The 24,312-nt window shown below is 44.0% G+C and overlaps 1 protein-coding gene across 4 annotated transcripts in view; it reads right to left on the bottom strand.

Moving 5' to 3' along the window:
- The window catches only part of HOPX (HOP homeobox), a 29,309-nt gene extending 6,001 nt beyond the window's left edge, over window positions 1-23,308 (bottom strand). Inside the window, exons 1-2 of one of the 4 annotated variants that reach the window (XM_019798444.2) lie at window positions 23,177-23,308; window positions 1,167-1,323 (exon numbers count right to left, since the gene is read on the bottom strand). In XM_019798444.2, coding sequence (XP_019654003.1) covers window positions 1,167-1,310 — 144 coding nt within the window. In that variant the 5' untranslated portion in view covers window positions 1,311-1,323; window positions 23,177-23,308. The other 3 variants (XM_019798446.2, XM_019798445.2, XM_011223491.3) reach the window with 3 other exon arrangements.
- Window positions 23,309-24,312: the final 1,004 nt, after the last annotated feature.

The raw sequence follows: 24,312 nt of genomic DNA, 5'->3' as shown, positions 1-24,312 counted from the left end.
TAACTTTAGACTTGGGGTCCAGGGTCTTGGTTCTGGGGTATCCGCTATGGTTCAAGGTGAGGCGAGGTCAAAGTGCCAGAGGTTCAGGTCTATAAAATGGGAAAAATAGGAAGCTCTCTGCTTTAGAGCTGAGACTAGAGGTGTGGAAGTGCTTTGGGCTCCCGTGGGAGAGATGCTAGGGAAGTTCCAAGTGGTATTATCATGCATAACTGATTGTCTTTCCATGACCAAGGGGAAAATAGGAGTCGGAGTAAACTCTGGATAGGGTTTTTTGTTTGTTTTTTTGTTCTGTTTTTTGTTTTTTTAAAGTCAGCTGAAGGAGCCAACATTGCACCTGGAGGTTAATAATCATGCGCAGTGTTGCATTCTCTACCCTAAACAATATTCCGAATAACATAGGAGCTTTTTAAAATAGATAAATCGGGGCACTTAAGGGGGCATCTGCTTCCACTCTCTTCAGTTGTAACCTGAGATGCTTTCCTTCGTGGAAAACTCCAGAAAAAGACTACATCTTAGAGCCCGGGAATTTTTTAAAGTGTGAAATCTCCCTGGCTATCTACTATCTTACTTCTGCAGCTAAGGGGAAGCCTCAGCGTGATATGGTGCAAAGAGCAAGCTTAAAGACCCTTGCTATCCTGGCGACTCTCTCCCTCTTGGCCTCAGTTTCCTCGTTTGCCAAGCCGAGGGCTGAATTTACCGTTGATCGCTCAAGTCCCTTCCAGCCCTGACACTGTCGCTCTAGAATAGATTTGAGAGCGGGGGAGCTCAGAGAGCGCACAAGGTACCTCTTGCAAAGGTTTCGCACACAGCCCAGGGTAGAAATTGAGCTGGGGGGAGGAGGAAGCGAGGCGAGAGATGGACCAGGGACGCAGCTCCCAAGCCAGAAGGAGGATGGCGCGTTTCTCCCGGCTAAGGGGAGAGCACCGAAGTACGGAGAAGGAAGGGTGATCGGGAGGGTTCTGAATGGTTCCTGGGGAGCCACCGCGGGCTGGGGCTGGACGGGCAGACGGGGCGCGCGGAGCCCGGACGCTGGGATGCGGTGGCGTCGGGGCTCCCGCGGTGCGGGCAGACGCGACGGAAGATAGGGGAAGGGCGAGGGGGACCCCGCGTGCGCGAGACGGCCCCGGCTGGCAGGGGTGGGGTGGGCGGGCGTGTGCCGGGCTCACCTGAGTCTCCTCCTCGGAAAGGCCGGCCTCGGCCGCGATGAGGCACAGCGTGGTGGGGTCCGGGTGCTTGTTGACCTTGTTGAAGTTGTACTCCAGGATCTCCACCTGGTCCTCGGTGGGGCCGCTCGCGGTCTCCGTCGACATGGTTTCGGCGCGGCTGCGGGGAAGAAAGCGGCGGCGGCGGTGAGCGCGGCGGCGGGGAGGGNTCTCGCGGCAACTTTCCCCGGGGCCGGGCCCGGGGCGGCGGCGGGAGGAAGATGACGCGGCGCGCCCTTCTGGCCCCGAAGCTCTAAGTAAGGAGCGGAGGAAGCGCGGCGGCGATTTTTAAAAATCGCCTTCAAAGCTTCCCCCCGGGAGAGGGGGCTGCCCTGGGACAGTCCCGACCGGTGGCGGGGGTGGGGACACACCTCACCCGTACGCGCGTCGTTCGGCCTCTAAAGTGGCTTCTAGCCAAGGAGGGCAGTACACCCCACCCCTCTTTCGGAGAAATGACCCAAAGGACGGAAGTTACTTCTGAAAGTTGGGGAACTGGGGCGGCACTTTTCATCTCTCCCTCTTACAGAGGTGGGGATGTCGGTTACTCCTGCAGTTGCTAAGACCGGGAACGGAGCATCAGGAGAAACGTCCACCGCAGGGCTTGTGTGAGTCACGCTGCAATGTGCAACCCTCCCGTCCCGCCGCCCCATTTTTCTGAAGCCAAGAATCCACAAGCTCCAGTCAACGCGGCTCGTCGCTGCCCTGCGTTGTCTGGACGTTGTTGCATAGCTACGGCGGAGAGCCCATCTCATTACCAGCTTCAAGGGCTCTGGTATTTCCTTACTTCGGAGCCAAACAGCGCTCGAGCAGATTTTGAGTAACATGACTTCCTGCTGCATCCTCTCCATATCTAAATAGCCTCTGAACTGGGTTTAAAAAAAAAAAAAGGCAGATGTGCGCCCCTGCTCTCCCTTCCCGCAATTTAAGATGTATTGAGGTATAGGAAGTTACAGTCTTGATCTTAGCGGAGGATTTGGCACAGACAGGTCAGGACTTGACTTTGCTGACAGTAAAAGAGAAGCACAAGTGTGGGAATCAGGTTGGTTTGTTGTTTACACAAACAGTTGCAAAATCATCCAGCACGACCCTGAGTACGATTTGATGTGGTTTGTGCCTGGGAAGGAGCCACACTCCAGCGCCGCGCCTGCATAATGTCCCTGGTGCTGTTAACAACCGTTTCCACTGTGACCGGCCTCCTGTGCTCCCTACTAAATGTCTTTACCTCTCCTCTGGGTCACTTGAAGAGGCTTTCAGGGAGGACAAGAAGCCATTCTACTGTGAGAGAGTCTTGGGCTCAAGGCACTTGTCAGGTCATCAGGAAATCTCTGTTTTTATGTGAGTTCTATGCCCCCTCCCCCATTTGAAAATCTGTACCAGTGATTCCTGTCACAGTGCTCACAGGCTTGAGCCAGGTCAGAAACGCCTCCTCTCCTCACCTATCTCCCCTTTTCTTTGACCCAGAAGTTCAGAGCTGGAAAGAACCTTAGAGATTAACGTTTTCAGTCCTCTCCTGGGACAGCCCTGAAGAATGAGGCACAGAAGACTTACTATCCCAGCGGCCCAGTGAATGATCAGCACCCTAGAAGGGAAAGCCTTAGCTTTGGTTTCAGTCCTGTGCTCTGTAAGACCATTCTCAGCAGGCCATTCTGTTTTTAGTTTGGCAGAAAATATCAGGAGGACAGCAGTTTAAAGGCAGGGGCTTTTGAATGAGCATAAACTGTCCTCATAGGCTACCAGCCTCAGCCAAAGCTGCCCGCTGGAACCACCCACCACTGCTCATTTGTCTAAGGAATAGAGGAGAGGGGACACTACTGCCTCTGATTTTATTTCTTGGAAATGTTCCATCTAATTCCATGGACACAGTTATGCTGCCTCTTTTCTGTGAAAATTTTTGCTTTGTAGAACTCTCAGTCCTTCAGAAATATTAACCAAGTGCATACATTCTAAACTAGACTCAAATTCAAGGACTGTTCTGCATGTACTTATCTCCTTTTGCTACATGCTTACTATTACATGACTCAAGGGCTACTTCTGTCCTTACATTTAATCAGGTGCATTTTCTTTTCTATTTGTGTGGCTTCCTGTTATAGGACTTTGTATGAGGTTTCATGGGTAGCTTCCGGTTGACTTTAAAGTCCTCTTTCGGTTAGTTGGCTGAGGGCCATTGGAATCGTTTGGCTGCTAAGGAGACTTGTGGGAGGTCAATTTGAACGTACGTACTTCTTCAAGGTACACCAAATAAAGAAGCTTGATTTCTAGACAGAAGGATGAAAGATCTGACTTCTAGAGTGAGATCTATCTGCTGTCTCTCCACAAAACTCAGTTTCTGTTCTTTCAGCCCTCTTCGGTTGATAAGTGTTCACAGCTGTTGCTTCATTTCTGCTCTCCTTCGCTCTCTTTTCAAGGAAATTTAAAAACCAAATCGCCCTAGTAACCTTGGCCTTATAAACTTCTCAACTCTTTCCAGTAAGGAAACTGTTGAAAAGCCTCTCTGAAGGTAATCTAAACACTTTCAGATGAAAAGAACTAAAAATATTTTAAAGCTTCTTAAACTTTAATCTCAGCGCAAGTTCTATTGTTGCTGTGGTTATATTCATAACTTACGGAACATTCAAAGAATAATTTGTCCTGTGGTTGTGTTTTCTTCTGTGGTCAGGGGAAGACAATGCATAAACCTTTTCGAGAGGTTAAATGAAAACGGCTGGCTTTTTCCTAAATTAATCCCAACACCTGGTTAGACAGTTTTGCCCTCGTCCCCTAACCCTATAGTTATTTTAAAGGTATTTCCCCGTTTGAACCAGCTCACAGAGATTGCGAAGAGCTCACATTTACTATCTTCCTCTCCCAGCCACCTGACCTCTTTGGAAAGCCACTAATATCAAACCAAATGGTTATTAGTGGTAGACAGTCCTCATAAACAGCCCCATGGTGAGCTGGCCAAAAGAGAAAAAAGCAGTGGAATCATTTTTTAGGGCCATCTCCCAAGTTTCTTTAGCCCAGATTTCCTTTCACTCTGGACCACAGGAAGCAATGGGCTCCTGAGGCATTGTGTTTTCTTAAGTGAGAAATAATGTGTTGCCTTATCCCCAAGACAAGTAGAGGCTTTTCATTCATCACTTACTGAACTACTCTGGACAGGGCGCAAGGGGCACCACCCAAGCTGTCAGTGTGTCTCAGAATTGACAAATAGGGGGCGCCTGGGTGGCTCAGTTGGTTGAATGTCTGACTCTTGATTTCCCCTCCGGTCATGATCTCAGGGTCCTCGGATCTGGTTCCACACTCAGCTCAGAGTCTGCTTGGGATTCTCTCTCTCCCTTTCCCCCTTTCTCTCTCTCTTAAATAAATGAGTAAATCTAAAAAAAAGAGAAAAAAAGAAATTGACAATAGGGGTGGAATATTGACCTGCCTCTCCAGGCTGACAGGAGGCCTGCTTTCAAAAGAGAGCTTTGCTTGTATGTATGTTTGTTGTTGTTTTTTGTTCAGTTACTGTCTTTAAGATTAGAGCAGTAGCTGTCATGCCTGGCAGGGCCTCAGAGTCACCTGTAGAAATGTCCAGGCCACCCCACACTACCCCCCACGTCAGAATCCACTTTAGGAATCCAGTGTGGAAGGGATATAGAAAGTATCTTAGCTCTTACTAGAGTTTGTAATTTAGTCTTTAAAATCAATGATAAATGTTTAGAACTTCTCATACTTTATACTTGTAAAAATGCATTAAAATATCTTCTACCTCTAATGCTGTGTATCATCTCAACAATTGAACAGATGGTAGGTTGAGGAGGTTTTAAAGGAATAAAGGTTTTTGGGTTTTTTTTTTTCTTTGAGATTTTCTTTATTTATTTTAGAGAGAGAGAGACTGGGGACAGGGGCAGAGGGAGAAGGAGAGAGAATCCCAAGCAGACTCCTTGCTGAGCATGGAGCCTGATGCATGGCTCGATCCCACAACCCTGAGATCATGACCTGAGCCAAAACCAAAAGTCAAATACTTAACCAACTGAGCCACCCAGCCACCCTTAAAGGAATGAAATTTTTAAAATACACAAACACACACACACACACACATTAGACACCATGTTATTAATCTTTTGGTATGTATGTTCAGGAATGGGGAAATTGCCTAAAATTCTGAATTATTGGGGCACCTAGGTGGCTCAATCGGTTGAGTTCTGACTTTGGCTCAAGTCGTATTCTCATAGTCCTGGAATAGAGCCCCACCTTGGGCTCCATGCTCAGCGGGGAATCTGCTTGTTCCTCTGCCTTTCCCTCTGCTCCTCCCCCTGCTTGTGCTCTCTCTGTCTCTCTCACACAAATAGATATAATCTTAAACAAATAAAATTATGAATTAATTTTCTCCTGCTTTCAAAAATTTAGAAATAATATAAAACCCTTTAAAAATCTTCCAGAAAAATGTATTTTTTATATTGAAATCAGAGTGTAAGAAAGCAGGTCATCAAAAGAAAAATTCATTTCTTCATACAAATACCTGTAATTAATTTAGAAGCCAAAAATTATAGTGGAAAATATTTGGCAAACTTGATAAATGATTGTCCTTCTCCTATTTCTTAAAGTTTCCAGTGAGAAAACTGCTAAAATTTAAGTTATCATTTATATGGGCAACTTATATAGAACTTAAAACTGAATATTAGACTATGAATACACCACAAACATATAGCATCATTACTGTCTTCAGGGAAACAGGATTCCAAATAGAAATAGAAAAATATATTTTAAATGCTGTTTTAATGCTATTATCAATTCTAGTTTTACATATGTAAAAACTAAAGAAAAATACAAAAAAAATGTTAACAGTGATTATATCTAAAGTATAGGACTACAGATGTAAATTTTTTCTTTATATTTTTTATGGCTTTCTCCATTTTCTGTAATGAGCATTTATTATTTTGAAATTAAGAAGTTTATTTTTTCTTAAAAAGATATGCCTGATCAGACCAGTGATCCATCTTGCCCAGAATTTCATCTGATTATTGGGACCAAATTACATTTTCAGGGAAAACATGGAGGTTGTTTTCTATCATGTCTACCTAGAAGATGAGGGAAGTAGGCACTTTCATTTTCAAAGATCATTAGGTATTAAAAGGATATTTGTAATATACGTGTAAGTTATGAAGAATAATTAACACTAGTGAGCCCCACCCAATTTAAAAATTAAATCATTACCAGGACTATGGAAGCTACTTGTATTTCCTTCCCAATCCCACCCTTATGGCCTATTTGCTCCCAGAGGAAATCAGGATTCTGACTTTCATATTAATCATGACTTTGATTTTTAAATTAGTTATCACATACGTACGGATCCCTAAAAGAACTTTTTTTTTAAAAGATTTTGTTTATTTATTTGACAAAGAGAGACAGCCAGCAAGAGAGGGAACACAAGCAGGGGGAGTGGGAGAGGAAGAAGCAGGCTCCCAGTGGAGCAGGGAGCCTGATGTGGGGCTCAATCCCAGGACCCTGGGATCACTCCCTGAGCTGAAGGCAGACACTTAATGACTGAGCCACCCAGGCACCCCCCTAAAAGAACATATTATTTTAGCTTTGTATATTTTTGAGTTGTATAACTATAGTATTATATGTAATTATTCTGTAATTGCTTTTTTTCCCATCGACATGTTTCCAAGATTCATCCATATTTCTGCATGTAGAGAAGTTCATTCATATTCAGTGCTGTTTCCATTTTGTGAATATATTATAATTTATTTATGTCTTTTCCTGTTGGTGGATATTTGGATTGTTTTCCATGTTTTGCTATTATGAACATTGCCTCCTGGANTTTTTTTTTTTTTTTTTTTTAGGTTTATTTGAGAGAGAGAGAGCACGAACAGGGGCAGAGGGAGAGGGAGAAGCAGACTCCTCGCTGAGCAGGGAGCCCACCTCAGGACTCCATCCCAGGACCCTGGGATCATGACCTGAGCAGAAGGCAGGTGCTTAACTGACTGAGCCACCCAGGCCCTCGGGAACATTTTTCCATATGCCTTCTGAAGTGCATCGAGGAGGGTTTCTCTAGGGTATACACAAGTGGAACAGGTCATAAGATATGTGGCCTTTTTTTTTTTTTAAGATTTATTTTATAGACAGAGTGTGAGCGGGTAAAGGGGCAGAGGGAGAAAGAGAATCTCAAGCAGAATCCCTGCTGAGCAGGGAATCCTACCTGGGGCTCGATCTCAAACCATGACATCATGACCTGAGCCGAAATCAAGAGTCAGCCGCTTAAGGGACTGAGTCACCCAGGTGCCCCAAGATATGTGGCTTTTAACTTTACAACATAATATCAACTTCTTTTCCGAAGTTGTTGAACAAAACCATACAAAGAGTGTATAATTTCCTTTGCTCCACATCCTCATCAATACTGTCAAACTTTACTTTTTGCCAAAATTGTTACGTATTCTTTTCATCCATGAGTAATACCTAAACCTCTTTCAGCTATTTATGTATTCAGCTTGCGTAAGTTCTTGGGCCCAAAAGCTTCCATATGTTTACTATTTACTGTATAAAAGTATTTCCTGTTCCAGCCCAGCAGGAGATTTGAGGTATTTTTTGAGAGTTTAGAGTCTGTCTCTAGGCTAGCTTGTTCTTTCCATGGGTTACCAAAAACAATACAAAAGATGTATGGAAAACCAATTATAGTAGATCTTCTGTCTGTCTGATGCTAAAAATGTTCCTATTTTCCCTTTTACAGAGTTCCTGGAAGTCAGGACTTGATTCTGCACTCAAAAAAAAAAAAGTTAAAATAACAACATGTTAACCATATCAATTATCCACCCCTTCACCCCCCCCACAAAGTGAATATCAAAGTCTCCGAATGAAAAGAACAGGTATGGATTTAAGATGACTGAGTAAAAGAAGAAGAAAGGATGTAGGGATAGACAGGAAGTGTAGAAGAGACTCTTGGGCTGTGGGTTTAAAAACAGGGTATAAACACGTAAAACCAAACAATGCGCTCAAGTGTTTGGACCGCGATACCATGAGCACGCGGCCCTGAATTCCAGATCAAAAGCAGGTTGCTATTAGTCCTTTAGCATCAGAGGAAGGCTCAGAATCCTGCCTTTTATTCTGGCTTTAGCAGTAAAGGCAGTTTTTGGTATCTTGAGCAATAAGATTGACTTATACCTTTAAAATATATTCTCCTCAGGGTGCCTGGGTGGCTCAGCCAGTTAAGCACCTGACTCTTGATTTGGGCTCAGGTCATGATCTCAGGGTCATGAGATCAAGCCCTGCATCAGGCTCCATACTCAGCGTTGGAGTCTGCTTGTCCCTCTCCCTCTGCTTCTCCCCCCGCTTGCTTATGCTCATTCATTCTCTTTCTCTCTCTCTCAAATACATAAAATCTTTAAAAAATACATATATTCTCCTTATGCTCTGCTGTTGTCAGAGAGTCTAAGATATCACTGAATCACCTGTTTGGATCGTTGAGCTCTAATTGGAGTCGTCCATTATTTTAATGACGAGCTGGTGCTGGTGGCAGCCAGTCTCTCCCAGTGTGCTGACCTGCTGGTCTCTCCAGCTTCATTCCCTTAGCTGCTACTTCAGTCTTCTTGCAGACCTCCCCATGTCTCCTGGGAAAGCCTGGTGTCTGCTTGACACCAAGGTCACAGGGATAATGGAGTTGCCCCTCTCAAGTTTTGTTCTGACTCCGCTGTTTGAGATAAATTGGGATAAACTGGGAAGATTTGTTCAAGTTTGTCCAGTAAGATCTGAGCTCTTAATTTTGGACTCAGTGTAACAACTTCAGGTGCATGCAGAACCACCTGCCAGTTCACAAGGACAAGCACCTGTCCTACCAGAACATGCTGCACTTGACTCAACAAGGTGGGAAGGCTGAGATGCCAGCCCGTCCTTGAATACCAGCCATTCCAGCTGGCCACCAGTGCCCCAGGGTTTTGTCAGGCACAGGTGTCATCAGGTTGGTTTTCAATGCTTCAGCCCTGCTGTGGGATCACATCTCTCTTGGCAGTTGGAAATCCAAGGCTTAAAAATACGAAGTGCTGCCTTCTTTTAAGTTCTGCGTATCCAGTGTGCACTGTTACATGTGCCGCGTGGAGTTGCTAATTCAGTGTACTACTTCCCAAGCATTCCTCTTTAAATTTGCTTTCCTCTTGCCTTCGACGCCCCTCTATTCCAGGAAACCCAGCAGAATTAAGAGCAAAATGAAATTTGAGTTAATATAGTCCTGAGTACAAACAATGAGATGCCCCAAGTACTGTTCGTTCAAGACATCACTTTGGGGGCACCTGGGTGACTCAGTCGGTTAAGTGTCCGACTCCTGAGCTCAGCTCAGCCCTTGATCTCAGGGTTGTGAGTTCAACCCCCGAGTTGGGTTCCATGCTGGGCATGGAGCCTACTTAAAAACAAAACAAAAATAAAACAGAAAGCATCACTTTGCCAAGCGTCCCTTTTTCTCATGTGAAGACGGGATACAACACACACCTTCACCTAACTCACAGCTTTGTTGTAAAGTTCATATGATATTATTGTTGGGAAGTATTTCTAAACTGTAAAGTGCTTGCTTATGGAAGATATTATTGTTCTTTCAGTGACCATGAGCTAAGCATTCAGTGGGGCATCTCCTAGGTGGCAAACTGGTAAGAACGGGTTATAGTTTCAGTCTCTCTGGGCTGCAATTTCTTTAAAAAAAATTTTTTTTTCTGAAATGGTAAAGTATGAGGGTTGAAATCAGAACTTTTAAAAAAAAAAATCAAATGCTGTCTGTATTGCTTCGTCATAAGACATATCCCTGGGATGAAATTTCTCAATGAACGAGATGGGGATTGGTGGGGATGAGGATGGTCTATCTTTAGTGGGTTTCTCATTAGCATTTCTACACTGTGTGTTGATTTGAATTTAGTTGTTGGGTTTTTTTTTTCTCATTTCTCATGGGCATGTCTCAATTTATCCTTTCATCTATTAATGAGGAAGCATTAATAGGGCAGAAGATGAGTAGTGAGGAGTTAAAAATAAGCAGGAACAAATACTCTATGAGTTGGTGAGTAGATTTTTCTAGGCTGTCTTGGCCTCTGAGAATAATGACCAGATTGAAATTGTTTTACAATAATTGTTCCTGGGCCTGTCTTCCCCACTAAATTACCTGCTCTTCTGTGGGGGAGGGTCTTACACATTTACATCTCGCCAGCGTTCATTAGGAGTATCTGGCACTTCATAGGTGCTCATTATTTGCCTGCTGAACTGAACGTAACCAATGGCATCTGGCGTGACTTGATTTAGGACATAAGTTGGAAAGACACTGCTCTGTGTTTTCAACAACGAGGACTGACCAAGTTCAAAACCAAAACATTACATTGGAAAAAATAACTTTCCAGCCTTCTAATATCTTTTAGTGCTCACTGCCTGAAACAGCACAGAGCTGATTCGTATTTTTGAATTGCACACAGAAAGCTCATCCCTACTAGAACAATAACAGCATACTTATTGAGCAATTACTCTGTGCCTGGCACAGTCATTCGTCTTAAACGAGTTAACTCATGTAACCATCAGAGGAAGCAGCATTACGGGACAGGCACTCTTCTTGTCTCCATTTTGTACATGTAGTAACTGATGTAAATGGAAACTTATATACTTTTCCCCAGAATATGTATATAACTGTCCCCAAAACACAAACCTAGTGAGTGGTAGAGCAGGGATTCAAATCCAGAAAGTCTAGTTTCTGCATCCATATTCTTAGCCACTACACTAGATTTCCTCTTTTCATGAAGTAGCCATGTAGACAGAAGAGCCTTGAAGGGTGGTTGTGGAAAGAGAAGAAGTAAAGCCAGGTGGTGCCGCCCGGGACAAAAGTAAGGCAGTGTCCTGCGTCTATGCCAGCTCCACTGTGGGGCGGAGCCAGTCTGGCAGCAATGTCTCCCTCCCTGTGGCATGTTTTAAAACAGAAACATGGTGATCAGACATGGCTCTGACCCAGTTAAATGGATTAGCTAGTAATTTCAGTTAATACTACCAGCACCACCAGCCGGGCTGGCTTTCTTTTCCCCACATGCTCTTCTTTAATTGGTACGAACATAATTGAAAGATGACATTATGTGAATAAAATAGTGGACAAATAAGAAAAGGTGTCAACATCTGACAGAATGGAACAGAAAGGTTGGCTTCAACCAGACCAGCTGGATCTCAGTGACTATGGCTGCTACTTAATCCCTAGATTTAGAGTTTCGTTGAATTGATTGAAGAATCTCCTGAAACTCTTTTGAAACAAGTCCTTCAGTGGTCTAGACTTCCTACAGCTACTTACAGAAAATAGCAAGATACGGAAAGTTGTTGGCTGGAGGGTGTCTCTGAAGGACTTCCAGCAGTGAATTAATCATTAATTAACCCTGGACCTAGAATTCTTTGTGCACACACTGAGTTCTTTCCACTGGTAGCACAACTCATACTCTAAGTTGAAACTTTGTATGTAGAAACATGGGGGAAATGGTTAAAGACAATAATAAAACCTTGGGCTTCTTTGTGCTATGAAATAAGTGGAGGAAATAGTCAACCTCCTTAGAAATAAATGGGCAAACGAAAGAAGGCAATCCCACTTCCATAATCTCCTCATCGGAGATCTGCCTGTTGCTCAGGTTGCTTTTCCAAAAGGCTATCTCTATAGTGATTGTTACGAATTCAGAAAAAGTATTCCCTAGACAGAACATTATAAATTGTAGATAGAACCTCAGGCTTACCCACAGGAGGGAGTGTAACTAAAATGCTACGCATTTGATACAGAAAAAAACAAGGAGAAAATCATCCTGTGTTGAAATATCCTAGAGAAATTTAATAAGCTATCATTTCACTTTGAAGGTAAATGCTTTAGAAACAGCAATTTTAATTAAACCGTGGCTCAGAGAAATGAGGTTCTGGTGCAGATGTTGAAGGGGGTTCAGGGAACTTGGAGGAGGCTAGAGGTTTATAGCCCAAGTCTGATGTATCCCAAGAGTCAGGAACAGTCCCTGACACACTGTGGGATGTGCAGTGAATACATATTGGATGCGGGGTGGTTGAACTTTATTTTCACTTCAGGAAGTAGGACTTCCCCATACTGTATAAAGGCATAATCATTAGAGCTGTATTCGGGTCAGAGATGAAATAAAGAGGGGTAAGGAGAGAGAAGGGGAATGCGGAGAAGTGCTGATGTGAGAAATAGGTTGTCTGAGACATAATTAATGAACGACAAAGAAAAAGCCAGATTACTTGGCGCAGTCCTCTCCTCTTCATTCTTCTACCCAAGGGAGAAGGAAGAAGGGGATAGGAAAGGTTTTGGGCCTTGCATTTCCTGGGCCAGCCACCAAGAGGTGCTGTCAGGCCAGAACAGTTCAGTTGCCGGCCAGAGCTCTGCAGGTGGGAAGAGAAAGAAGCAGAGATAAAATTATTTTGAGTGTACAGCATTAGTTACAGAGGGAGTGTTGTATATCTTTATTGGATTATATGGAGGGGATATATTTTAAATCCTCATTAATGAGTGAAAATATTAAACTAGTATGGGATATTGCAAAGAGCACCAGGCAAAGAGTCAGACCTGCATCTCAATTTTAGCTCCTCTACTTAATAATCACATGACCTTGGCTGAGGTCTTTGATTTTTGTTTGTTTGTTTTAACTTATTTGAAACTTAGTTCTCTTCTCTATAAAATGTGGCTAAAAACTTGCTTCCTTGCCTACTTCAAATGTGATCCAGTGAGATTCTGCTCAGGAAACAACTTAGAAAGCTATAAAATGACATTCACGTTTCTAGAAGTGTGTAATAATTTATTCATCCAGAAAAGTGAAGGTGTGGGCCAGATGACCCCTGAGATCCCTTCTCCTCTACAATTCTAACGATCAGCATGGGTTTATATGATCGTGCTATCCTCCAACAACAATGTACTAATGTCACTGACCTGACAAAGGGGAATACAATGGCCTACTCCAGGCTCTGTCCCTGGTATGCTGAACACCATGTGCCCAGTTTCTACTTCAAAGGACTACTAAAGAGCCCATGAAACATTTTGAACCAAGGTGCTTTTTAATATCCAGCCTATCTGTTAAATTAACGTGACCAAATACTTAGCCATCTAACCTGGAACGTCTATGTGTAAAGGGGGTGCTGTGATTACACCAAGAGAGCAGCATACAGCAGAAGCGCCCCAGGCAAACCTGGATATCTGGTCCCCTTATTATACGTAAAACATACAATTTCTCACTTAGGTGTGGGATAGTAAAAATATTCCTGTTGAGTTTAGGTATCCATACTGCTGTTACAGACTAGCAAGACGCCATTCTGTTGGAATCTTAGAGGACAGAAACACATACTCCTAACCATGGTAGTGAACAGGGGGCTGCTTTTTGCTCTTGAGAAATCATATGCTTGCAGCTTTGTGGTTACAGATCAGAGAATACACTAGCTTCACATTTCCTGACCTTTCATTGTTATTCACTTTGAATAGGTAGGATAGAAATTTGTCTGATGGGGTGAGTATGCTTGGGCCCCTGCCTGCTTTGGGTATTGTTAGTATGGTTCTGCGAATGCTTAGTAAGTGTGAATATTCATTACATCTCAAACAGAGTTTGGTCCTGTGGTCAAATATAAACAAAGGAACAAAAAACAGCCTGTGCTAGAGATTTCCACCGGCATAGCCATGTGCTCAGGGCTTTTCAAACCAGATAATCCAGGAGGGGGGAGACTTGTGAAGTAAATCAAATTATTGAATCTCTTTGAAAATGTCTCATGCCCTAATACACCTAGAAATCAGACAAATAGATTTCTGCTATGAGGGGGAAAATCTCAATATTTTCTAAAGAAAACCATTAAACATAAAGAGAAATTTGCACTATTAAAGCTAGAAGCAAATAACAAAACCAACTTCCTAAATAGTTTGTGGAGAGGAAAAATGGCACAAGTAAGTCAAAGTGGCAGGTTATAAATATCCTTTTTAAAAAAGATTTATTTATTTATTTTAGAGAGAGAGAGAAAGAGAGGTGGGGGGGGTGCAGAGGAAGAGGGAAAGAGAATCTCCAGCTGATTGAGGAGCCCAACTCCAGGCTTAATCCCATGACCCTGAGATCATGACCTGAGCCAAAATCAAGAGTCAGGCGCTTAACCGACTGAGCCACTCAGGCGCCCCTATAAATATCCTTTCTATGTTTGAAGTTATTCATTTTGGGTAACCCACTTAGCTTCCTAATTCTGTTTGACTTAGGAGAACATTACATAAATTAATTAGATCAATAGGCTGCAGGGTAGAGAGAAATAGGTTTCTTTCTTAAAAGAGGAGGGGAGCTCAAAAACTTAAACACTGATGATAGAAGTCAGTCTGGTGTTTTAAAAATCTAATCCAGTGAAGCCACACACAGATAACTGAGAGTCAAGTAGAATTGCCATATTGCTCTGTAGCCATTTACTTACTTTAGAATGTCAAAAAAAATTAGAGTTTTTTTCCTGAAGAGTTTCGTATTCCCAGTGACTGACTCTGAAAAAGGCTGTTCATTTGTCATTCTGGGAACATTTCATCATTTATTTTTAAAAAATGTATACTGGGTTCTACGATATTTTTGCCTGAGCCCTAATTGCATAGTAAGGGGCAGTAGTTAGGAACTTTCCTGGTATTGCATGTGTTTGACGGGTAGATGGTTAGGCTGCCTGTTTGTAGGCTGTTGTAACCTAATGCAAGCAGGCATAACTTCCTCAGGTTGTTTGTGTATTTTGAAATGTCTAGAAAAGACTCTTTGAAGAATGCAATTATCTCTACGTGAATATACTTGAATCAATTATTATTTTTTATGGTCCAACCACCATTATTATTTTATGACTGTAATTAGGTAATGAATAAAATGACATGCACCTGGTACTTTGTAGCGCTCTAAATTATGCCAAAGTCCAACCGTGCACGCTGCTTGTTGCCATGAGACTCAGTTATATAGGCCTTATTTTTTTACCCAGTTGTTTTTATGAACAGGTGTTCAACTAATGGGATAAACAGAGGGTATGCAGCTAGAGCCTTCTTATTAACATCACAAAATAATTGAAAAGGACGGGTACTCTACAAAGTCCAGCTCAGGGGATAACTCTGAACCTATTGTAGGTCGTTTCTCTGAGCATTAGAGAGATGTTGCAGAAACGCTGGACTGGGGGGCACCTGGGTGGCTCCGACGGTTAAGCATCTGCCTTCGGCTCAGGTCACGATCCCGGGTCTTGGGATTGAGCCCAGAGCTGGGCTCCCTGCTCAGCAGGGAGTCGTCTTCTCCCTCTGCCCCTCCCCCCCACTCGTGCTCTTTTGCACGCTCTCTCTCAAATAAATAAATCTGAAAGAAAGAAAGAAAGAAAGAAAGAAAGAAAGAAAGAAAGAAAGAAAGAAAGAAAGAAAGAAAGAAAGAAAAGAAAAGAAAGCAAGCTGGGTGGAGCCTCAGAAGACCCTCACTCTGCTTCTAGCAATGTCACTTACATCTCTAAGTGATTTTGGACAACTTAATTGCTTTGAACCTCCATTTCTTCATCTACCATTGAAGCTACTTGCACCTGCTACAGTAATTCTACCCCCACCTATCTCACAGGGTTGTTGTAGGATTCAATAGATGGTTTATGTTTATGAATAGCACTCTAAATTACAAACACTATATAAATACAAGGGATCCCTATTAAGGTTCCTATCCCTTTCCTGGTGACTCAGGATCTGATGTTGGGCAATTGGAAACCATCAGGTTTTGCAAACATTAAAATAGCAAAACATTTTAGAAACTTCACTCAACCCTATGACTAATAAGATTTCTTAGAACATTTGATTTGCTTTGTCCAGGTAATTAATGAACAATATGGAGAAACGAACTGACCAGCTCAATGAAGAAAATAACGTTGAGGAGGGAAGATCACTGAAGATCATACTCTAAGTTCCAGAATATTATTTCAGTCTCTCATTAAAGTCTTAGTAAAGCACTAAGGAACTCAGAAAAACATCTAAACGTTTGAAACACTAAACTAGGACTTGTGATATCGTATCTCCATTTCTCATGGATAATTCAGTATTCCTCATTGCTTAAAGAAAACATGGGCCACCTAGCCCACCCCTTTCCCTTCCCCTGTTTCCCATCAATCAAATCTAAAGGATACTCAACAATATATAGGAGTATATTCATTATGGCATCATTTGTGAGAACTGGAAGCAGCAGTAATGTCCAATACTAGAGGATTCAATGAGCAAAGAGTGCATAGAAATAGACCAATAAAAAGCAGTTAGAAACAAAGCATTAGAGGAGCGCCAGGGTGACTCAGTCATTAAGCGTCTGCCTTCGGCTCAGGTCATGATCCCAGGGTTCTGGGATTGATCCCCCCATTGGGCTCCTTGCTTAGCAGGAAGCCTGCTTCTCTCTCTCCCAGTACTCCTGCTGATGTTCCCTCTCTCACTGTGTCTTTCTCTGTCAAATAAATAAATAAAACCTTAAAAAAAAAAGAAAAAGAAACAATGCATTAGAAATATTAGAAATATGATTGGCAACATAGGTAGATCTTAAGAATACGCTGTTAAGAGAGAGAGCAAGATAAAGGGTAAGTGGGAGAGCAGAAGAAATAGAATAAGAAGTAAAACCTAAGAAAGGTCTTGTGTGTGCTACAAATTAAGGAATACGATAACATGAGCCTCAAAACAAAACAAACACTTTAAAAATTAAAGAACTGTTGGGCTGCCCCATCTTTCAGAGCTTACCTGTATAATTCTTTCTAAGGTTTTGTTTTTTCGTTTTGTTGTTGTTGTTGTTGTTGTTGTTGTTGTTGTGGGTTTTTTTGCATAATGAGGGACAACTTCCTGGCTCACTCAGTACCCTTCATGCCAGTCCCTGGGCTTGGTCTGTTTCCTCTCAGCTGGCAAGATGACTAGCTGCTGATTGACCTCCATGATCACCCTCCAGGCTTTTCAACACCAATATCAAATGGCTTTTCTAGCCTTCTCTTATCCAAGTTATCCTTTTGCTGTTCCTTATAGATGTGGTTTTATTATTATTCAGTCATCTAGGAGCTCTTCTGAGCTAGTTCCAAGTGCTAGAAGACTCCCTTTCAAATTGTGGAGCCTGAACCAGGTATAATGCTAATGAAAGAGGAGATGACCTCCCCCCTTTTTTAGTCCTGTTTCATTCATGCCCATGCCAGCCATCTCCAAAGGATGCCGTTCTGCTCCCCAGGAAAACCGTGAGGGATATGTAATAAAGGGACAGACACTTCCAAGCACAAGTTATTGAATTAGAGTATTTTCTAAAATAGACTTCTCTCCTGGGCACCAGTAGACTAGAAATTTGGAAAAGAGTGAGGGGCATAGGAACTAGGGACATTGTTTACATAAATTTTCTTAGGGAGAAACCACACAGGAAGGAAATGAAAATACAGCAGTGAAGACTAGACTATCTAAGCAGATCCGTCCTCAAGAATTCCAGGAAACTTCCATTGTGACCCTCTGGACCTAATGGCTACAATGGCAGCCCTTAGTTCCCTGCCCAGTACAACTAAGAGATTAGAACTGGTCAATATCTGCCTCAGATTGTTTCTGGTTTTGTTTTTAACATCAAGGGACAGAGTAGTTCTGAAAGATCTGGAGGATTTTCACGTTTGGCCACATTTTGTCAAAACTACCAGAAGCAAATTACAAGAAATTATATAAGAATGGGTAAAAATTAACTTCTCTACTTTTAAAAGAGCTTCTATCATTAACCAAACATGGCCATAAGCTAACATTAGAACCTGAAGCAAATAGAGTAATTTGACCTTGTGATGAACAATTCCTTGAGCCCCTAGCATTCATGTTGAACTTCTGTTTGGCAAGCCAATATAAATATGCCAGCTCTCCATCCGGGCTGTACGGATACAATGCTTCCCCCCCAGGAACCTGAGTCACAGAGGGAGTGAGTGACTCGGCAGAGAGACCAGAATGAGGCGTGGGGAGGCCTAGGTTCCAGAGCCAGCTCAGCCACCAACTAATCCTGAGATGCAGGACAACTCACTTTACTCTTGAATTTTACGTATGGTATTCATAGGTGACCATATAGTTTATTGCTCAGGCCAAGTCTTTTTTAAAATGAAAGGGGGTGCTATTAGTAACCCACTGGGACAACGGCTATCTCGGGCTACCTCTGTTTTAAAGTTCCATTAGAGCTGAATGAGAACTGAAAATAGGACCCAGATTCCTGAACATCAGACCCATACTCTGCTCCCTAGGCTAGACGGTCATCTGCTGGGACTTGTCTACACTGGTATTCTATGGAAGAATGTTCCACATATCACTTGAAGATCGATGAAGGGAGTTTCCCAGCAAATCAAAAGGACAGCCTGACCTGTACCTGTTTGGTCATGTATCCACACAGACAAACCCCATGTGTGTTCAGAATCAACAGCACTGGAGTGCCAAATCCACATCGGGGTCAGTGAAAGGTGGGGCCGCCAAGGGAGTCAGGGCCAGGAAGACAGCAGGTGCACACGCCCCCTGCATCAGGAGAATCCCTTATATTTGCAGCCTCAAGCCAGTTCTCCACCAGCCTGGCCAAGGCGAGCGGACAGGATGGCTATGGTCCGGGGGCTGCCTTGGGATCCTCAGGTCCTGGCTTTTAAATGGGCAGGTAAGTACTTTCTAAATTACTCTGGGCCACATGCCATCCTTCTGCATAGTTCTGTTGACCATCCCCATTCACTCGGCTTTTTAAAAGTTTGAGGGAGCCGTTGACAACATCTAAAAATTAATCTGGGTTCGGTCATGAAACAGCCTAAAAAAAAAATGTCCAAGTGAACTAAACCATCCCACACTAAGAGAATTTGAAAACAAAGGGAAGGGGTACATGTTCAAAGAAAAGCCATCCAAAGAAGGCAGAAATTCTGTCACTGATCTATAAAACTATTTTATCAGCTATGCAATCATGGCACTCATTTTTCAAAAAAATTATTTTTGATGAAACTCTGAATGGCCAGAGGAAGAAACACCAGGCTTCCAAACAGCAGCATTAAACCAGTGTTGGCTGCCCGCCTGATGCCAGAAGCCTAACCCTTTCCTCCAAACTTAAATGCCCTGTCTTGGGGTCTCTCAGGAGCCCGGATGGTGCTTACCTTTTCCCTCCTCTTCTCCCTCCTCTCCTCGATGCTGCACTCACCAGTGAGGACTCTGTGCCCTCCGGCGCCCTGCTGCTCTGGGCTCCCAGCCGCCTGCAGACTCTGCTTCTCTACAGGGAGCTTAATCACACACCTGGCCACACCCTCTGCAACGCAGGACGTGCCACACACTACAGCCACTTGCCAACCAAAGCCACAGCAATCCCAGCTTTCCGAGGGAGGAAAGGACTGTCAAGGACCCAGAGTCCCAGGAACGGAGGGGGCCCCTTGTCCCAAGCTGCAGGGCTGGGTCCCCAAGGAAGGAGGCCCCTTGTCACTAAGGCTAGGCAAGCTGTCCTGCCAGTGCCCGCCATCCACACAGGAGGGGGAACCAGGTAATATCTATAAAGCCCTGTGAGCAGAATTTTTTGACATTTTATCTCCACTGTAGTGTCCTTAAGGTGGTCTCTGTTTTTCAGAAAGATAAATGCAGCCATCTCCAGTGAGCATGAATGCGTTTAACAAAAAATAGACCAATTCAGAAAAAGCATTCTGTCGGGCCCCACCGTCCATAGGGAATTCCCTGTGGGTTGGGCTTTGAGGAATTCTACTCCAAACCCCCAATCTTGGTATATGTTCCCCCAGCAAGTTGCTTGCAATTTTTACCAGGAGGGATTATACATTTTGCCTAAAACTTTGATCCTCCTGATTGCCCCTAATGGTAATTATATTTAGATAACATTTCAAAGAATTCCCAGATACATTATCTTGCTGGAACCTATTTAATATATCCTGGGACATAACTCGTTAAACAATTATTGTCTATTAACATCATAGCTTAAATTAGTTTTCCAGAGATGGAGAAGCAAAGCCCTTCGGAGATGAGACCCTGGAAATCAGATACGTTTGGACTGGAAGGGAGCTGAGAAACCACTAACATACGGAGCAGGAGCAGGCAGAGCAGGGCAGGGGTGTGGTCCCATGGGCACCCCTGCACTGACACAGGAGCCATGGTGAGGGACAGACAGAAACAGCAGTGGCCACAGGGACAAACTTCACCTGCTCACTTCACCCTGCTGCCCAGCACTGACCTGGAACTCACGGTGAACAGCCCCTGTGGGGCCCAATAGACTCATTCCAATGCTGAGAACTCTCGCTAATTCCTGAAGGAACAACTTGGCTGCCCCTGCACCTCAGCAGAGAGCCTGGTGTGTCTGCTGCGGTTCTCTCAGTAAGTATAATCCTCTGGCTTTTACCAGATATTTTTGGAGGGAACGAAAAGAAGACTTCGTTTTGAAGCATCCCTTCTCACCATCCTTTCTCAGGTGTTGTTAACACAGTCCTTAAATAATGCACCTTTGAGGTTCTGAGTAACTCTTCCCGCTGGCTGCCCAGAGCCTGTGTGGGTTCCAAGGATTTGCTTGAAATGCGTCGGGTGCCCTGTCCTAGCTAGAGCTGCAAGTGTGGTTTTTAAGGACCCAGTAGCATGGCCTCAGGGGTTCCTCTTCCTCTGGGATCCTGCTGCTGTCTTCCCTGGGCTGTGGGACGAGGTGGTTGTATGGGCAGGGGCAGACCCACCCTCTCTCTGGGCTTCCCTAGCCTCCTACGTCAAGGGAGAGGTTGGGGTTTCACTGGTTCTCATTTCTGAAGCACGTTAGATTACCCCGGGGAGCTTTAAAAAGCAATGCCAGGACTGCACACCCAGGGATCCTTATTTAATTGGTGAGGGTGGGGCCAGTCCTGGGTGTTTTTAAAAACAGTTTTCCAGATCTGCAATTGCCGAGTTAGATGATATCTGGAATCTTCCAGGTTCTATACAAGCCCACAATCCTGACAGTCTGATCCTCCATATTATTTATTGAATTGTTTTTTCCAAATATACTTTTAATTTTCAGTATGTTGCATAGGCTGATTTTTAGAAATGCCTTTAATTATATAGAAGAGATGTATTGTTAAAGTATTGTTTGTTGGAGCATAACTGGCATAGAATCCTGCACATGTCTAAAGTATACGATCGGATAAATTTTCACCTGTAAGAAATGGTTACCACAATCACAATAGTAAACATATCCATCACCCCAAAAAGTTTCCCGTGCCCCTTGATAATTCCCCCAGCCCTCTTCTCCCCACTCCTCTTCCCCAGGTAACCATTGATCAACTTTCTGTTACTATACTTTGCATTTTCTATCATTTTATACCAATGGAATCATACAATATGTTCTATTTTTCACCCGGCTTCTTATTATGTCCTTAAACTTTAGATGTCAAGCCCTTTGAGAACAGCCATGGTGAGGGACAGACAGAAACAGCAGTGGCCACAGGGACAAACTTCACCTGCTCACTTCACCCTGTTGCCCAGCACCGACCTGGAACTCACAGTGAACAGCCCCTGTGGGGCCCAATAGACTCATTCCAATGCTGAGAACTCTCGCTAATTCCTGAAAGAACCTTTTATTTCTTTTCTCTTTCTCCAGTCCCCCCAAGTTGTCTTTGCCCAGAGAAACTCCGTAATCATTATTTGCTTGATGGGCATCAGACCTTGGTGACCTTACACGTGGGCCTCAGTTTGGTGGCCAATCCCCACGCCTCCTCTGTAGGTTCCTAGTCCGCAGTTTCAGCTCAGTTTGAAAATCATACATTGGCTTAAATGCATTCATTTGGGGTCCATGGAGTTCTAGGGCTCCAGAAAATGAGTGTCGAGGTGTGTGTTGGGGGCAGGGGGAACTACCTGGGAAAGGTCCTTGGCTTTCGCCAGATTCTTTTTTTGTTTTTTTTTTAAAGATTTTATTTATTTATTTGACGGAGATAGAGACAGCCAGTGAGAGGGGGAACACAAGCAGTGGGAGTGGGAGAGGAAGAAGCAGGCTCATAGCAGAGGAGCCTGATGTGGGGCTCGATCCCACAACGCCGGGATCACGCCCTGAGCCGAAGGCAGACGCTTAACTGCTGTGCCACCCAGGCGCCCCTCGCCAGATTCTTGATCACCAGATTCTTGACCCCAAAGGAGGAGCTATGGAATTTATGTTGTGCTTTATTCCTATTATATCCTACATGTATTTTAAGATGGTGATGCCTAATTGTAACTCCTCCACTGTCTGCTCCCTCTCCCCATCCCTCCCCCTCTCCTCAGCACCTTTATTTTGTTGTCTGCCTCTTCTGGTCATAGGTCTCCCCTGCTCCACTAACAGCCCGTGGAGTTGGCAGTGCTGTTCCCCGGGAACTTTTCGCATTCCTCTTCTCTTCAAGACTTTCCCTCCTAAGTTACGTGGAGTGTGGTGCCTCTTTATTCAAAGATTCCTATCCCATCTTACCTAACACTTCACCTAAATACCTGGATACCACTGTGCTCAAATATCACAAACCTCCATTGCCTCAAAACCCCAGAGCATGGGATTCCTTTTTCTCTTAAACAAGATCAGTGTTTGCATTGTTGTAAATAAGTATGAGAAGCAGACAGAACAAGAAGAAACACAGCAAGTCACCACCGAGCCGCCTCTCCTTCACCCAGAGATACCTCCTCTTACTCCCCTCTACCGAACACAAAAAAATATTAAAAAGTAATACAGTGTCTGACTTGAGACCGAGATGAATAATAGCAACATCAGCTTCTAAATGATAACTTCATATGCGTCTGGCACAGTCATGCAATCATGGGTTTCAAAGTGTCTTCCAGAGATTGGAGAGAACAAGAAACACAGCTCACGCCAAAAGGACAAAATGGGCTCCACCTTGCCCCCAGTCCCCCTAACCCCTAGCGTGTTTGTGAGGGTCTGCTCTCGTCCACCCAGCCATGCTCTCTGGCTCCCTGCTCGGGACCAGCTCTTTAACTTTCATTCTCCCTTTTCCCGGCAGAGCAGCAAATGCGGTAACTAGAGCACTGCAGTTTCTACACGATCTCATCCCTCGGCAGTAAAGGCAAACCTCTGCAAGTTACTTACGTGGAAGTGGCAAAGGCAAGCCCTGGGTTTGGAAGCTGAGTTTGCTGATGCCAGTCCGCTTAAATAGCTGGCCTGTCTGACGCGGGCTGTTGATGGCACGTTTATTTACGCCAGTGAGAGCACGCTCAAGCAAGGACCTGAAAAACCTGCAGCGTGGGCAGCGGGGGAGCAGCTGAAAGTATGCCCAGGTCACATCTCTCCTGGTTATTCGAGTTTGATAGGCAGGCGGCAACTTCTGAGTTTCATGGAACTTTCTCGGCACCACCTTCTTGTCCCTGATCTCTTTCTTCGCCAAGCAAGACTTCACCAAGATTACACGAGAGATGCAGCGGAGCGAGGAAGGAAGAAACAAAGGACCCTGGACTGTTGTGCCAAGTTCCTTATTTTGAATGAGCTTCTAGTTAGATGTTGGCGTATTTTAAACCATGAGCTTGGTGAGGTTGATTTGCCAGTTCTGTGGGCTAGGTGCCAAGTTAAGAGCCTGGACAGTTGCCCAATCAATGAAAAGTTGTGGGGTGTGTGTGTGTGTGTTTTCCAGGCACAGAATGTACAAATTAAGAACAGTTATAGGGGAGGTTCAGGCTAGGATGATACAATGTTAGGTCCCCTTCAAAAACAATTTTAATTTCTTTCTCCTGCGTCTGTACTTTCCTCCTGACTTCCCCTCCCCTTCCTTTGTTAATGAAATTCCTATCTAAGAGTTGAAAGATTCCCCATGAGAGCGCAAATAAAAAGCCAGTGTGTGAGCAAGTCTGTGGGAAGATGCGCTCCAAACGTGAGAGGCTGTTCAGTGGTTCATGGGATCGCCAGTGGAAACATTTCTGAGGGTGAGGGTATGTGTGTGGGTGTGGGGACCCAGTTAGCCGATGTTTATCTGGTTTTTTATAGCTAGATATGGCAGTTAATAGTCAATTGCAGCATTGCTGAACACATTAGCTGGGTATGATTTTGAGAGGATGAAGGAAGGGAGACAGGGTTTGGTGAGATCGTTTATGGGAGTATCTGTGTGTATTTGCTGGTACGTAACGCAGACTGGTAAGTGCCACCCAGACTTACACAGCCTATATTCTTCACTTCGCTGGACAAAGAAAAAGCCCGCTTGATTCTCTCGGGAACAGCAGCCATATGTGAAAGAA

This window comes from Ailuropoda melanoleuca, chromosome 11 (assembly GCF_002007445.2).
Source record: "Ailuropoda melanoleuca isolate Jingjing chromosome 11, ASM200744v2, whole genome shotgun sequence".
Taxonomy (NCBI): Eukaryota; Metazoa; Chordata; class Mammalia; order Carnivora; family Ursidae; genus Ailuropoda; species Ailuropoda melanoleuca.
The sequence above is the reverse complement of the archived record's forward strand: the minus strand, read 5'-3'. Positions and strand labels throughout refer to the sequence as shown.